Genomic DNA, 14,607 nt, shown 5'->3' on the forward strand with positions numbered 1-14,607 from the left:
ACCTGAGCTTTGATCTGTTGTTGGGAGGTCTGAACAGCCAAACCATCTGCTTGCCAATCAGATTTTAAATTCAATGTCTGCTGTGTGCACTGATGATGTCTGTCTGAGATTTCAAAAGCCAAATATTACTGAATAATCCTTTATGATTCCATTGTAATGGCATCAGACTCCTGCATGGATAGAGGAGTATCAGGTTGAAGTTGTAGAGCAAATTGCTGAGGAAAAGCAGTTCTTAGAGGTACATCTGCAAGTATTGCTGCTAAATTGCACTGCTTCAACCAGTTATTCTCCTCTGTGAAAGCTGTCATTCCCACAGCCAAGAGCATAAATCTCTTGCTTTACAAAAACACCAGCCAGCACCAGAGACTTCTTGCTTTGAGAGGGTGGTGGTGAGTTTCACTGATCAAACCCCCTGGATCCTTACTAATTCAATGGCTGCTTTGCCTCACAAAATTGGCAAAAGCTGATCTTTTATTAACCTGCTCTTCTCATTCTGCCTTTTGGGTTTTAAGTGGGGAGGTAAGTGCTGTGATGTGGCCCCCTCAACTTTCTCAATGGTCTTTTAGGCAAAGCCAATGAAGTGGAGATGAAAAATGAGATTTTGGAGGATGTGGGGAAAAGAGAAATCTTGCAGAATACTGAGCATGAGGAACACAAAGAGGAGTCTGAGAAGGAGGAAGTACAGACATTGCATGCTGCTGAAAATGCAAAGGCAGAACAAATGGTTGAAGAACGGGACGCCCTGCCAACAGTGATGTTACCAGACAGTAGGTGTGCAGAGCAAGCCCAAAGCCTCACAGAACCTGTGTCAGGGAGCACTTCTTCAAACAGTGACAGTGACACTGATGGCTTGAGAAAGGTCACAGAGTCCAGGGGCACAGCAGCCCAGCAGCCTGACAGTACAGAGGCTGAACACCCTGACTTGAGTGCAAGGACAAATGAGAAATTGGAGCTGGGCTCTCTGCAAGGCCTCCAGGTTTTTGAGACTCCTCAGGAAATCTTTTGTGACTCAGGTACAGAGCAGGAACTGGGAGAAGGTGCACCCAACCAGGAAGAACAAGAGGATCTTAAAACCAGCCATGCCCTGAGTGATAATGAAATGGATGGAGGATGTGACAGTACCAGTGAGAGCAGTGATGTGGTTTCTAACCAGGCAGGGCTACCTGAGGGAGCAGTGGCAGCTTTGCTTAGGGAAGAGGGAAGTGTGGAGAGTTCCACTCCAGAGGAACCCCAGCACTCAGAAGAAAGTGCTGAAAACGAGGTTGCAGATGTCTTGGAGGAAAAGTTTGTTGACTGCACTGATGGAAGAAGTGATAAAACAACAGGTGACAGAGCTGAAAAAGAAGATGAGGTTGGGAACACAGTTCAGGGTCAGCTGAGGGAAACTGAGTTTGTGGGTTTGGAGGGGACAGAGCCATGTGAAAGGGATGTCCCAGAAGAGCCACTTGAAAAGGAAGGTGGAGAACATGAGGCATTCATCCCACCTTCTTCAGGGAACAGTCCTGCATTCCCAGAGGAACCAAGTACACAAGGTAAAACTGCAGATGAAACTGCTAGAGCTGAGAAGGATGGACAGAAGGAAGAATTGATGGAAGAGCTGGAGAAATGTTCAGGTTCTGCTGAAACAGGAGAGCAAGGTGTGGCATCTGTGGAGGAGGCAGGAGGCTGCATTCCTGAGGGAAAGGGAAGTGAGCTGCAGCAGGCACAGCCAGGAACAGAGGTTGGGAGAGAGGTGACCACTCAGAAAACCCCTTCAGACCCAAGTCTTTTAGATGATGAGGTTAAGGAGTCAGAATTGGAAACAGGGGATGAGGCTGGGGAAGGACAGAAAAGTAGGACAGAATGTGTAGAAGATTTGAATCCAAAGGTAGAGGTTCAAACAAGTCAGTGTAGTGAAGAAACAGCAGGTGGTACAGAAGGAGGGAAAAATATTCCTTTAGAGGGTGAAGTGCTGAAGGTGGTTAAAGAAGTAGAAGGTGAATCTAAAGAGGAGTCATGTGTAGGTGTTACTGTAACTACTGAAAACAAAGCCAGTCAAGAAACACTGAAAGAAAGTGAACAAGAGGTAGAGCTTGCAGACCAGCCTGCTGGGGAATTTGCTTCTGAGGAAGGTGCAGATAATGCCCTGGCACATAAACCTGTGCAGGATGACAACATTAGTGAGCAAGTTACACTGGAGGAAGCTGTAAATAATGCCCTGGCACATAAATCTGTGCAGGATGAAAACATTAGTGAGCAAGTTACACTGGAGGAAGCTGTAAATAATGCCCTGGCACATAAACCTGTGCAGGATGAAAACATTAGTGAACAAGTTACACTAGAGAAAGATATAAATAATGCCCTGGCACAGAAACCTGTGCAGGATCACAAGATTAGTGAACAAGTTACACTAGAGGAAGATGTAAATAATTCCCTGGCACAGAAATCTGTGCAGGACCGCAACATTAGTGAACAAGTGAAATTGGAGGAAGATGTAAATAATTCCCTGGCACAGAAATCTGTGCAGGATCACAACATTAGTGAACAAGTGAAATTGGAGGACCAAGCAGAGGAAAGCCTGGAAGATGATGGTGATGCATTTGATTTTGATGAAGAGTCGAATCAAATACTAGAATCTGATGAAAAGTGGGATGGAGAGAAAGCTGATACACAGGATGATAGAGCAAATGGTGCTGTTGGAAAAACTGGCCACTTGGACAAAGCTGGAGAGGGAACAGATAAAATGGAAACCAAAGATGCCTTGACCAAAGGTGAAGTCCTGCAGTATAAAAAAGATGAGCCTGAAGAAACAGGGTGCTTGCAAGGGGAAGCATTGAGGAAAACTGATGAGGAGGCTGATGTGGAGGAAGATGAAATCAAAGTACCAGATTCTAGTAAAGTAGGAAAATTGCAGGATCAAGATGTTTTGGAACAGGATTTGGAAAGTGCTTTCATTAAGAGGGCTGAAAGCAGAGAGGATTTGCAGGTCGGCAGAAGGAGTAAGGGTAGATCCAGAGATGACTGTACAATCTCCTGAGTTCAGAGTCTCAAACCTACATGAGTTCCATGCCCTGTGACCAGTCCCAGGACACAAATATGCACTTTGCACAAGACATCAGACCTTGGAATACTCTTAGAGCTTTGTCATTGTAGGTAACTCAGCATAAAGCATGGATGTGGTAATGATGCAGTTATTAAGTTATTCACTGTTGTACCCAGCCACAAGAAATTGTGAGCAGGTTTGGTTTTGTTGTGTCTCAGGTTGAGAGCTTTTCACCTAATGAGGAAGCTTCACAACTTGACTGTTCAAACTGTTATGCAATTAAAGTACTTGCTAGTGTGGATAGCTGCTCCTGGGGAATTCCTATAGGATTTTTTTTTATTCTAGCCTAGTTGATCAATATGATGAATGTACGTTGGGCCTTTGTGAACTTATGCACATTATGCTTACTTAGATCTACAGCAAGTACATTTACTCTTCATGAAGGAACTCAGCAGATCAGCCACACTGATGGTGAAACTTCTTTCAGAATAATTAAAGCCTATGAACCAATCTCTTTTAATATGAAGAAAAAATATAAAGATCTTTTCATTCCACTTTGTGTGTATTTCTTATATGGTCATATTCCAAAATATAGTTATATCACTGTGAATCTGCTTAGTCTGAGCACCTTGGAAGAGCAATACATAGTTTGGAGAAAGTGCAACATACAGGTCTCAGTTTGCTGAAAGGAATAAATATATACATGTTTACTTCATCTAGGCACTTTGCACCACAATAGGCCTTTTACCCCATGTCTCACATGGAGTTCTTATTTTTTCCAGAGAAAGTGTCAATACACACTGTAATGTGTGCTTAGGTTTGCTATCAAGTACTGTCTAGATATGAATATATAAAATATCTATTTTTCCAAGAAGATTTTTGTTTAAAATTGCATTTGCTTACTGCAATATATTTTTTTTTTGCAAACTCTGATTCTGAAAGAATGTTTTTATCTCTGAAACAAATCTTATCTCTTCCATTCTGGAAAGAAGATAACTTTGCATGTCTTAACTCTTGCTGGATATCAGACCAAAGAGACTGTTGTTTTGTGTACTAGCCCCCCTGTGCCTTTTGGAAAAGCTGGATTGCTTTGAATTGCTGGCATAAATTAGGCTTTTGGACTCCCTTGCTGTATTTCCTCTTGCATCTCTGCTAGTGCTTGGGAGGAAGAACATGTTTTGCATATATAAATATTCATTTAAAGTCTTCAGCAATGAATGTCCCAAAGGAATGCAGATCAAGGGGGGGGTGTGGGCTATAGAAGGCTGTATTTGTGTTGATGTTACAAAGTTGTCAGAGCACAGACAGACTGCAAAATTTGAACATGTATATCAAAATGTACTGCTGTATATAATTTAAATAAACATATTTTATACTTTAAAGTACCTGTCCAGAGCACTGTTTCTAAACCTGCACAAGAAGTTATTTAAACCTGTATCATTTCAACACCATTTTTCTGCAGCTTTTGTTCAATTTATTGCCTTGTGCTACGTAGCTACAAGAGCCATCTCCCTAGGACTGGGCAGCCTCGGGGTTTGAGCACCTTGAATATGTGATGGCACCTTAACTGTAGAGCTCTAACAGGTCTGTAACCCTGTAACTCCTTTCATGTGGCTTCTCTCCACCTTACAGCAGATCCACCATGGTTTCTGTAAGTATTGGCAGCTGTTCCTAAGGGTTTACACTAGATGCTAATCCAAAAATCATAGATCTTGTAAGCATTTCTTGTTAGCATGTAGCAGTGTTTATTTAAAGAGTTGGCTCTGCTATACTCTGAACAGTAATATATGGTATAATGTTGGAAGTGGGTTTTAATTGTTAAATAGACTTAAACAGATCATTAAATGTTCTTACCAGGCTTCACCTGTACTGTGGATGGATCTACCAGAGTTAAATTAGTCAACATGCCATTATATCCTGTATTTCTTATGAGTTCATTTCTGATTTTCACTAGTTTTTCCACTTCAGAAGACACAGCATCTTTAAGGGAATTCCTTTTTAAAGCCAAGTCACGAGAGCAGAAACACCTCCAGTCTTACCTGTGCAGGTACCATGTCCATGTACCAGCTTTGATCCCACTCCCAGTGTAACTGGGAGCAAGAACATGGAGAGGCAGTGCAGAGTAGCTGGTGTGCCAGAAATCCATCCTGGAGTGTTGAAAACGAGTATGTGACCTAAGGATGAAACTTCTGTCTTCCAGAACAACCCCAAATGCTTGCTGGGTTTTCTGGTCATCACCTAGTGGCACATAAATGCTGTAGCCCAGGTTTGTACATATCAGAGCTAGCCTGAAATGCTTTCAAAAGCAATGTCTCAAGAAACTTACTTGATAAAAAAGGGAAATAAATAGGGAGAAGGTCTTGGTCAATATCTTCTTTACTATAGAGAAGAGCAGTTCTCCTGTTCCCCTCAAAATCAGTACTGCAAGTGGGTGTCCTTCAAACCCTGTGCTGTCCCTGGCAGTGCCCCTCTTCTGAGAAAGACAGGAAAGCATTTTCTCATCATCCAAAATAAATTGACAGATCTGGAGGAGGAGGATTGCCAACCTGCTCTGACAGGTGGATCCTTGCAGGCTGTTCTGAATTGCTGCTTGGGGCTGGGGTTAGTTACTTCCTGGGCCACACATCATGTAAATCATGCAGGTAAAACCAGCTGCTTCCCATCCTGTGCTCCCCTCCAAGTGGAAAGAGAAATGGAGGATCTGTGGCTGGTTTGGGAACTTTTTGCTGCTGGAGCAGCACCTGAGGGAGCAATGCCTTGAGTCACCTGCAATGCCAAGGCAGTGAGGTCAGTCACTGTGGCAGAAGACACTGGTCAGCCATGCTCACCCCCTCTGTGTCCTGCTCCCTCACAGGCCCCATCTCCTCCTCAGTCCTCTCTTAAACTCTGTGGTGTGTGAAGGCCAGGAACTGGTGCAGTGAGTACCCTGGGAATCACCTCTGCAGAGTTAAGTGAGGTGAATGTCACACTCTAATTATTCACTGTAGTATCTTTGTATGTGGAATAAGGATAATGACTTACATTACAGATGAGTATTTTAATTAGCTGCTTCCTGTCCTGATTCAATAGGCTCTTCTGTCTTGCTTACCTGTTCTCAAGGTCATCAGATTTGTTGGAAAAATATCTCCTAAATGCAAAATTAAGGTGACCTGCAGAGTAACTTTACTGTGTTAATGTGGGGCTTTAAGATAAGTGAAGCCCAAGAGACCCTCATCTCTACAGTCAGAAAGCTTCTAGGTAAATGGCAATTTTAGCAAACTAATTTTTTCCCTGATCTGGTAAACCCTGCTGTCTGCATGTCCCAATGGGGTGCACAGATGTCCATAATGAGGGCAGAGAGAACTGAGGGTGAGATCAAACTTGAAGGTTCACCCCAAAATGCATCCTTTTTGCAGGAAAAAGGCTTTGGGGCTAGCCAGTGTGCTTCCTCACTGGAAGCTGGAAGAGGTGTCCTTTCTTCAGGCAGGCAGGTTTCACCCCACAGCAGGGGTTTTAGTTTAGTTGTTCACCCCACAACTAAATTATTTTCAGGATCAAAATGCATTACTTGGTCCTTTTGGAGTCAGTAAGTTTGGGCTAATTTTGTAGTGGCCTAAAGGTTTCCTGCTGAACCAGTCCTCATTCTCTTTTCAGTGCTTGGAACTCAATTTCTCAATCTTTGCTGGCCTGTAAATCCCAACATAATCTCTTGAGTCCAAGTATCTCCAACCTGTTTGCTGTTCTTGCTTTCTTCATTGACCTTTATTTTGCTTCCATATCTTTCATTTTTGCAGAACTTCTGTCATAATTTTTCTTCCCATAGAGATCTATGAAGTAGTGTTATTATTTTGAAGGGGTTTATACTCTGAAATTTTGCTTGTGGGTTGTATTTACCAAAAAAAAAGTGGGTTTGGGATTTTTTTTGTTTTTTCATATTGGTGCTCAGGTGTAACAGTGTTGGGTGTGTTACAAATGGATTTAAAAAAAAAAAAGAATAGGACTTCTAAATTAATCCATAGATCTGCTGAACTGGGATGTCACGCTAAGATCTGTATTTGGGTGTTGCATCAGAAGCCAAGGTAAAGGTTTTATTCCATGTTCTGGAATGTGACTGTATGGGGGTGTGTATTCCCAGGAAGGGAATGACATACCACATTAATGGACTCTACATGTCTGCTGTACAGAGAGACTTCCATGTTTTCACCATGATTTGATTCAATGCAGACTCTTGATTCCCTTTAAGTGCACATGCTAACAAGAAAAAAAGGGAAAACCACAAGACTCTGGCCTGTTCAGGACTTGTCAACAAAGAAGAAATGGTATTTTTTAAAGCTCTTAAAAAATATTTAAGTCTGTCTATCAACACAATTTACCTGGTAAAAACCCACCAGGCTCTTAGGTGTAATTTACCTTGCTTTCCTAAAGTTTGCAAAAAGATCTTTTTCTTGAGTGACCTTTGGATTTTAACCATTTAGTCAGCAGGTCAGACCTCAGTTGTGGAGTTGAGGTGTGAACAGCCTGGGCTCTGCACTGCTGGCAAGGGAGGCCACTGAACAAACCTGCACTGAGACCCAGCTGATGTCTACAGATCCTCTCCTAATGATTGTATTTGAATGGGATGTACCTGAGGTGTACCTGAACAAACTGAGCTTGTTAATAAATGAAGGCATTTGGGTGGCAGGAAAATGTGCTCTCACATTTTGCAGCCCTTAATGGGAAAGGAAAAAAATGAAGTGATTTGGTTGCTTACTTTGTAGTTCTTTTTTCCAGCTGTCTCGTTCTGTAGAGTGCATTTTATTAATGAAGGCTGCACATACCCATCTGTAGCACTTCCAAGTCCAAATGTAGCACAACAGTTGGTGCAGGTTGTCCATTGCCTCTTGATGTTTGACCTGGAGAATTGACTCTGAAGAGAAAACAGAGTTTTAGCAGACTGCTGCGTTCAAAACAAATAATTTGATGGGCAAATGTTTTTCTGGTCATAATATTGGAGCTAAAATCACTGCCATGTAAAAGAAGGGAAGAGTTAAAATACTGAGAATGTGATTATAGGTGTTTACTGTCATTGTGTTAAACTGTCAAGATTTGTGAGATTTTGTGTTGCAGTTGTGCTTGACCCTAGAGAGTTCTTGCATGCTAACCTAACGTAGAAGATTAGCCTCTTTGCATGCAGCTGGCTGCTGCTACTGCTGGGACAAGCATGTTCTGTGAGAATGCCCTAAGTGCCCTGGCTGCAGCCCCCCCAGCCCTGTGTGGGCCTCGTGTCCTGTGGTACGTGCCCTAACTCCCCATCAGTAGTCACTAACCTGAGCGGGTCACTCTGCTGTCTCAGATGCGCTCCCCGATGTGCCGCTCGATCAGTCGGCGCTCAACTCTCCCTTTTCTCTTCCAGACAGGCTGAAAAAGCTCATTGATGAACGGGAGTCCTTGCTAGACCAGGTAAGCACAGGGCAGCTGAAGAACAGGAAAGGGTTGAGGGAATTAAAATAGCCCAAACACAAGATGTAGAGCAGCAGTGCTGCTCTGGTTGCTCTTGCTAAGGACTTGCTGCCTTGCTGGCCACTCTGTTCTTCCTCCAAAATATTCCTCCTGTGTGTTAACTCAGGATATATGGAAGATATGACACAGTGTGCCTCTTATTTCCGAATAACAGTCCTTCAGATTATTATCTGAAGACATTCAATAATCCTTCAGATTATTATATGAAAACAGGCATGACTCAGAAATTGTCAAAGCAATTGTCGAAAGCTTTCCCCTTTGCTGGGTTTGTGGGTAAATGGGCCATCTGTTTGGGTTTGTTGCAGGAATTGCAGATGGGTAAAGAGCAATCAAAGGAATTAGTGCTGGTACCATGGTATTCCATAGTGGCTGTAAAGTTTATTCAAAAAACTTCAGCTGATTTGTTGCCCTGCAGGACACTCTGTGCTTTCATTTTTGCTCAATGACCTTGGCCTTGAGACTCGCACGCAACCCAACACAGCTTTGGGAGTTTTTAAGAAAGTTTTACATGAATGTGCTGCACAAAATTTATGGCTTTTCTAATAAACCAGCCATCTTTCACTCATTGTTTTGGTCCTGAACTTGTACATAAGCACTGATGTGTAAAATACCATGAGTCATTTGCCAAAAGAATTTATAGGATGGTATTTTGTAACAAGAGATTTTTTTGAATTTAGGTTTTAAAAATAAATAATTTGTTTTAGAATACTGGGGTGAATTTAAAGCACAATTTCCCTTAGTTACTTTAATACTATTTTCTGTCCTTCAGATTAAAAAATTAAAGGGACAACTAGAAGAAAAGCAAAGGAATGGCAAGATGGACAATACACAGTCCGAAGATGAAGTTCTGGAAAATGGGACAGATATGCACATGATTGACCTCCAAAGTGAGCTGTATTTTGATTTTAAGAGAATTTTGTGCCCTGCATGTGAGTCAAAAAATGCATCACTACATTAATAAGAGCATGGCTCTGAATAAGAATGAGCCTTTAGTTTCATGGGACCTGGGAGCAGCCATGCACCTCTACAGAGGTGAGGGAATTAGGAGCCTTTGTTTCAGATCACTGTTGGGAGTCTCTGTTATTGCTCCTCAGCAGAGCTGGGGTGAGTTCAGATTAATTCTGCCTTCAGAGTGGGTGGCAGGGAGTCAGGCAGCACTGGGAATAGTGCCTCTCTGCTGAGCACTTACTGAGAGAACTGCTCTCCTGCTGCCCCACGTAGATCCCTGATGTATGGAAAATTTATCACAGACTTGTTAGAAACTGTTCACACTTGTTCTGACATATCTGATAAATCTGCGATTCTTTCAGGAGATGCCAACAGACAGATCAGTGATCTCAAATTTAAACTAGCAAAGTCTGAGCAAGAGATAACAGCATTGGAGCAGAATGTAAGTTTTTGGCTTGTTCTGTTTGTTCAGGCATGATGAGAATACAAAGTGTATTTTGGTAAATGAAATTATGTTTACTGTGATTTTCCCTTAAAACAAGAAACAGGAGTGTTGAAGCATGAGGGTTACTGTGACATACAGTATGGGGAAGAACCAATATATTACTCCTCTGTACTGAAGGAAGAGTGGTCAAAAACAAAAGTACCTGATGAACCCTTGCCTAATTCTTCCTTATGCTGAGCTGTCATCAGGTTTTAAATGGCTCCCAGCATGTGATGTGGTAGAGATGGATTTTGTACACAGCTGTTGCATTTTCATTGTTTGCTCTTGCCCAGGGTACATCAGCAATGCTCTTGCTAAGAGAAATTTAGTCAATGGACTGTATCTTTTATTGCTGGAAGCATATTAAATATGGATATGTATAAAAGCTCAGGAGTAAGTTACTGTTGCCAGGGCTCCTTGGTGTTGCTTTTTTCCCTGAAAATATGCCTTTATTTTATCAGAGAGGAGTTAACATCTCTCTGGTTATTCCCTGAGTACTAGTGGAAGAGTAAAGCTTCTTGGTACAGCTTCTAATTCCCAACCTTTGCCTTCACCTCAGGTAATACGACTGGAAGGCCAGGTTGCCCGATACAAAACTGCTGCTGAAAATGCTGAGCGAGTAGAAGATGAACTGAAGGCAGAGAAACGCAAACTGCAGAGAGAGGTAACTCCACCTGCAGGCTGTCCCAGGTCAGCATGCTCCATGTGGGGGAAACCTGCCTGCCTGGGGTGTTCTAGGGGAGGAATCACCCTTCTTGGCACAGCAAGGGATAAACATCCAATTCCTTCATTGCTTTAGTTACACCTTCTAAATGTGCAACCAAATTTTCAGCACTCAAACTGGAGTAACAGTCATGGCTATGAGCTCCCACTGCCTTTTCACCATTCCTTCCTGGCCTGACTTGCTAAAGGGGTGTGAGTTGTTCTCTGTAAGCCTGTTTTCCTTGCTCTGTCAATCTGTTCAGGCCTGTTTGGGGTAGTGTGGCTGTCCACAGACTCTGACCATGCCTCTGTCTCTTTAGAGCCTGAATACCTTTATCAGCTTTTCTCTCACTGCCTCCTGAGGTGCTGCTTTTATTTTTTTTTTTTTCAGTATGGCTCCTTGCTTGTTCTAAACACTCCTGCTTTGCTGCCTATAAATATTGTTGGGTGCAGCCCACCTCTCTCTCCCTACCCCAGTCTCATGGTGGGTTTTTACAGGAAACTGAGGCTCTGAGTCACAGCTGTGGACAGAGTTGTAGGAACCAGAAACATAAAAGCTGAGCAGAGACAGGTGTACATGGCCCAGAGCCTCGTGCCTTTGGTTGAGGGAAAGAAATTCTGTGATTCTCTGGGAGTAACCTTCTGTCCATGCTGACTGCCTCAAGACACATGGTTCTATCAAGCCAAATCCAGACTTGGGAGACCACATTTATTGTTAACTTGGCCTTCTTTGTTTGACATTCTGTAAATACTCTGTGTTCTTGGCAGTGTGCTTAAACACCTGTGTGTGTGGTCTGCAGAGAAGTTTAAGTCTGATAGAGGAATTTTCAACTGCTTGATGTTCCAAGTTAATACGGTCGATTAGTGTTAGTAACTACAAACCTTGCTTTGCTTTGGAAAGGGGTAACACGGTGAAAGTGACGGTGTTTTTGTGCTTCTGCAGCTTCGTTCAGCGCTGGATAAAACCGAGGAGCTGGAGGTCAGCAATGGCCACCTGGTGAAGCGGCTGGAGAAGATGAAGGCCAACCGGAGCGCTCTGCTGTCCCAGCAATAGCCACCCCGCCGCGGGAGCCACGCCTGCTGGGAACCGGAACAGCGCAGCCGCTTCTGTGCCCCGCTGCCCGGGACGCTTCGTGTCATTGCCTTGTGAGACCAGGCCGCCCCAACACTGCTCCGTGCCTCAGCCGGGCTCTCCCCGCGCAGATCCCGCTGCACTACATCCACAGGAGGAGCCGATCCCAGCGGCTGTGCCCCTCCGCGCTGAGCTCTGCGGACATTCAGATACAGCACCCAAGAAGCACATGGGATTCTCCATCCTGAGGGCACAGCAGCCATCTCTTGCCATTTAAAATGGCACTCAAAGAAAAACACTTTGACTGGAATTTTGTGTCTTGCTGAAAATTTTAAAACAAACACTGTAAGTTTGGGACTTTTCTCATGACGGTATCTGTAATTTAGTGACTACGGTAGAGTTATTCATAGTAGGTTTTTCATTTACAAATCACTGTGGAACCACAAGCCATTACAAAGCAAAACTCCTTCAGTGGAAACCATGGAAGAAGATGGTCTTGGAAGCAAAAGTGACCTTAAATGACTTTGCCAATAAAACAAATGTGTTTGGAGGGATCTTTGCACCAGTAGAATCGTGAGACTCTTTTATTTCAGGGTAAATAGGCAATAGCTTCATGGAATTTTCAATTTTTATCTGTATTATTTAATCCCTGCTCTTGGAGTTGCAGTAAATGACTTTTAAAGGATGTAAGGTTGCATTAATAAACCAGCATAAGGCCGTGTTTTCAGAAATGGTGGGGTTTGCACTTAGGTCACTCTCTTTGGTGCATTTGTCAAAGCAAGTGTCATTTGCTTAAACAAAAATATGTAATGGGTTTTTTACATCAGAAACTATCTACTGGTCCATGACCTACTAGGAAACGACGCCGCTACAAACTACAAGTCTGATTTTTAAAAGAATAACTGATAAGTAAAGAAGCACTTTAGAAAATATTACTGCCTATGGGTTTTCTACAGCTACAGAAGTGGCGAGTTATTTCCTTCTGAGATCACTGCGAAGGTTTTCCACTTCTCACGCAGAGCAGCGCGGCCGACTGAGATGCTGCAGGCGATTCTTGTGTGAGTAAAAGTGGCACACGACTGGCACTACAGCTCTGGTTTATCAGAACTCATTCTGAATGTACTACTCAAAGGAGAGCAGCAGCTACCCCAGGAATCCAGCTGCCCGTCCCACCTCAGCCCTAACAGGAAAGCCAGTCCCTCTGGGATCTGCTCATGTCTCCTGTCCCATGGGAGCCACCGTGACTGCCTCAAGAGGTTCTACCAAGCCAAATCCAGACCCAGGAGATCACATTTCTTCCTAACTTGGTCTTCAGACCCTGCGATCCAGGTCTTTCCCCTCACAGATGGGAGGTTAGAGTAGGAACCGCTGCTATTTTCAACGCAAGGGGATCGCTGGTATCTTCCTCGAGCACCTTCACAAGTTCAATAAACCAAAACCACTGTCTGAATGTGTTTCTCTGGTTTGGCTAGAAAGCAACACCCTCGTCTTCATCTCTTCCCTGTGCACAAGGAAATTTAGGAATGAAGTACTGAAATTATGATTCCAGGAAAAAGGATGAAGAAGGCTTTTTTTTGTGCCCCTGGGGAATTAAGTATGTCCTTGTTGATGAAATGTGGTGAAACATGGGGATGGAAGGAATCTTTTTAAATTAAATTTCCACTCCAGTTAGGGCTTTGGGTTCTTTTTTTTAACGTTTATTGTTTTTGAGAGGAACATTCAGGTGCAGAGCCAGGTTTCTTGTGGAATACCTCAAAATGGCTGTGGATACTAATTTACAATTATCTGTGCTTGACTTGTGTAATTTCTGGTGTATAAAGCCTCGGGGGCCTAAAAAACAAGCTAAGGGACTTTCAGAACGCAAACAAACACGTTAAATATGACATCTTACCAATGGTAAGGTGTGTGATTGCCACCAGTCATCATTTCATTTGTGGCAGCACTGAAAGCTGCCTCTCCTGGCAAGGTTCAGGAGAAACAACCCAGCAACCAAGCGTTGGTCCAAAAGGCAAAAAAAAAAAAAATAACACTTTGTTCATCAAAAAGGGATGTGTTTATCATTTTGAAGTAGATTTCATCATGCACCCCATAAACATTAACCTCATGACGGAAATCAGATGTGTATTTCAACCTGGATATGCTCTTAGTAGAAACCTTTGTGTGTGATAAAGTAGGTGAATGTTGAAGCCACATTTCCCCTCCCCTCCCCTAACTTTCAGTATGACTTAGCGTTAGAATAAGGGAAGAAAAAAGAACTGGTTGGTTTGCTGCAAACTGTTCTGTTTTTCTGTGAAGAATGTACAACAACAGGGCTTTGAATGGTGATAATAGCACATGCCCCAGTCCTTTTATTTGAGCTCCAAACGAGAGCACCTTGGTACCCTGAGAACAGGGCCGGGGTGGCGGCAGCCGGGCGAGGAACAGCTCCTGGGGGAACCAGGAAGGGTTTTCCTAGAACTTCTATTTCAATTTGTTATCCTCCGTTTTCTTTTTAAATGTTCAGTGGTTTTTATCATTTGCAAGTGGAATGTTACCCAAAAATGTTTCTGTTTTTCCCAGTCGCTCTGTTAGGAGATGTGAGCGTGGAAAAGGAAATTCATTATGAGCAGAACTCGCCAATAAAATGTCACTTGTTTGGGTAGTTTTTATGGAGTGGTCTGTCCATGCTGATGTGCAAATTCTCTTGGAAAATACAGACTTCCAGGGTGATATGGGTGTAAGAGCTCATTTTCCTTTTCAACATATTGCTGCAGGATCACACAAAACATGAGCAACACTGGCTGGAAAATGTATAAATTCAGGGGCTTGTGTAACTGAGGCCACCGGTGTGAGACACACCTCCAAATATCAACATTTTTAGTGGCAGGGTGCACACATACACAAATTCTGACATTTTAATGG

At 43.1% G+C, this 14,607-nt stretch overlaps 1 protein-coding gene across 9 annotated transcripts in view; it reads left to right on the plus strand.

Annotated features, from left to right (window-relative positions):
- Positions 1–14,347, plus strand: part of LRRFIP1 (LRR binding FLII interacting protein 1) — a 100,100-nt gene extending 85,753 nt beyond the window's left edge. For 7 of the 9 annotated variants that reach the window (XM_056496083.1, XM_056496085.1, XM_056496088.1 and 4 more), the window contains one exon: positions 567–4,404. In XM_056496083.1, coding sequence (XP_056352058.1) covers positions 567–3,016 — 2,450 coding nt within the window. In that variant the 3' untranslated portion in view covers positions 3,017–4,404. Of the gene's footprint in view, positions 1–566; positions 4,405–8,393; positions 8,441–9,269; positions 9,388–9,810; positions 9,891–10,491; positions 10,597–11,577 lie in introns of those variants that run through there. The other 2 variants (XM_056496091.1, XM_056496090.1) reach the window with 1 other exon arrangement.
- Positions 14,348–14,607: the final 260 nt, after the last annotated feature.

Source organism: Oenanthe melanoleuca, chromosome 7, assembly GCF_029582105.1.
Source record: "Oenanthe melanoleuca isolate GR-GAL-2019-014 chromosome 7, OMel1.0, whole genome shotgun sequence".
In the NCBI taxonomy this organism is placed as follows: Eukaryota; Metazoa; Chordata; class Aves; order Passeriformes; family Muscicapidae; genus Oenanthe; species Oenanthe melanoleuca.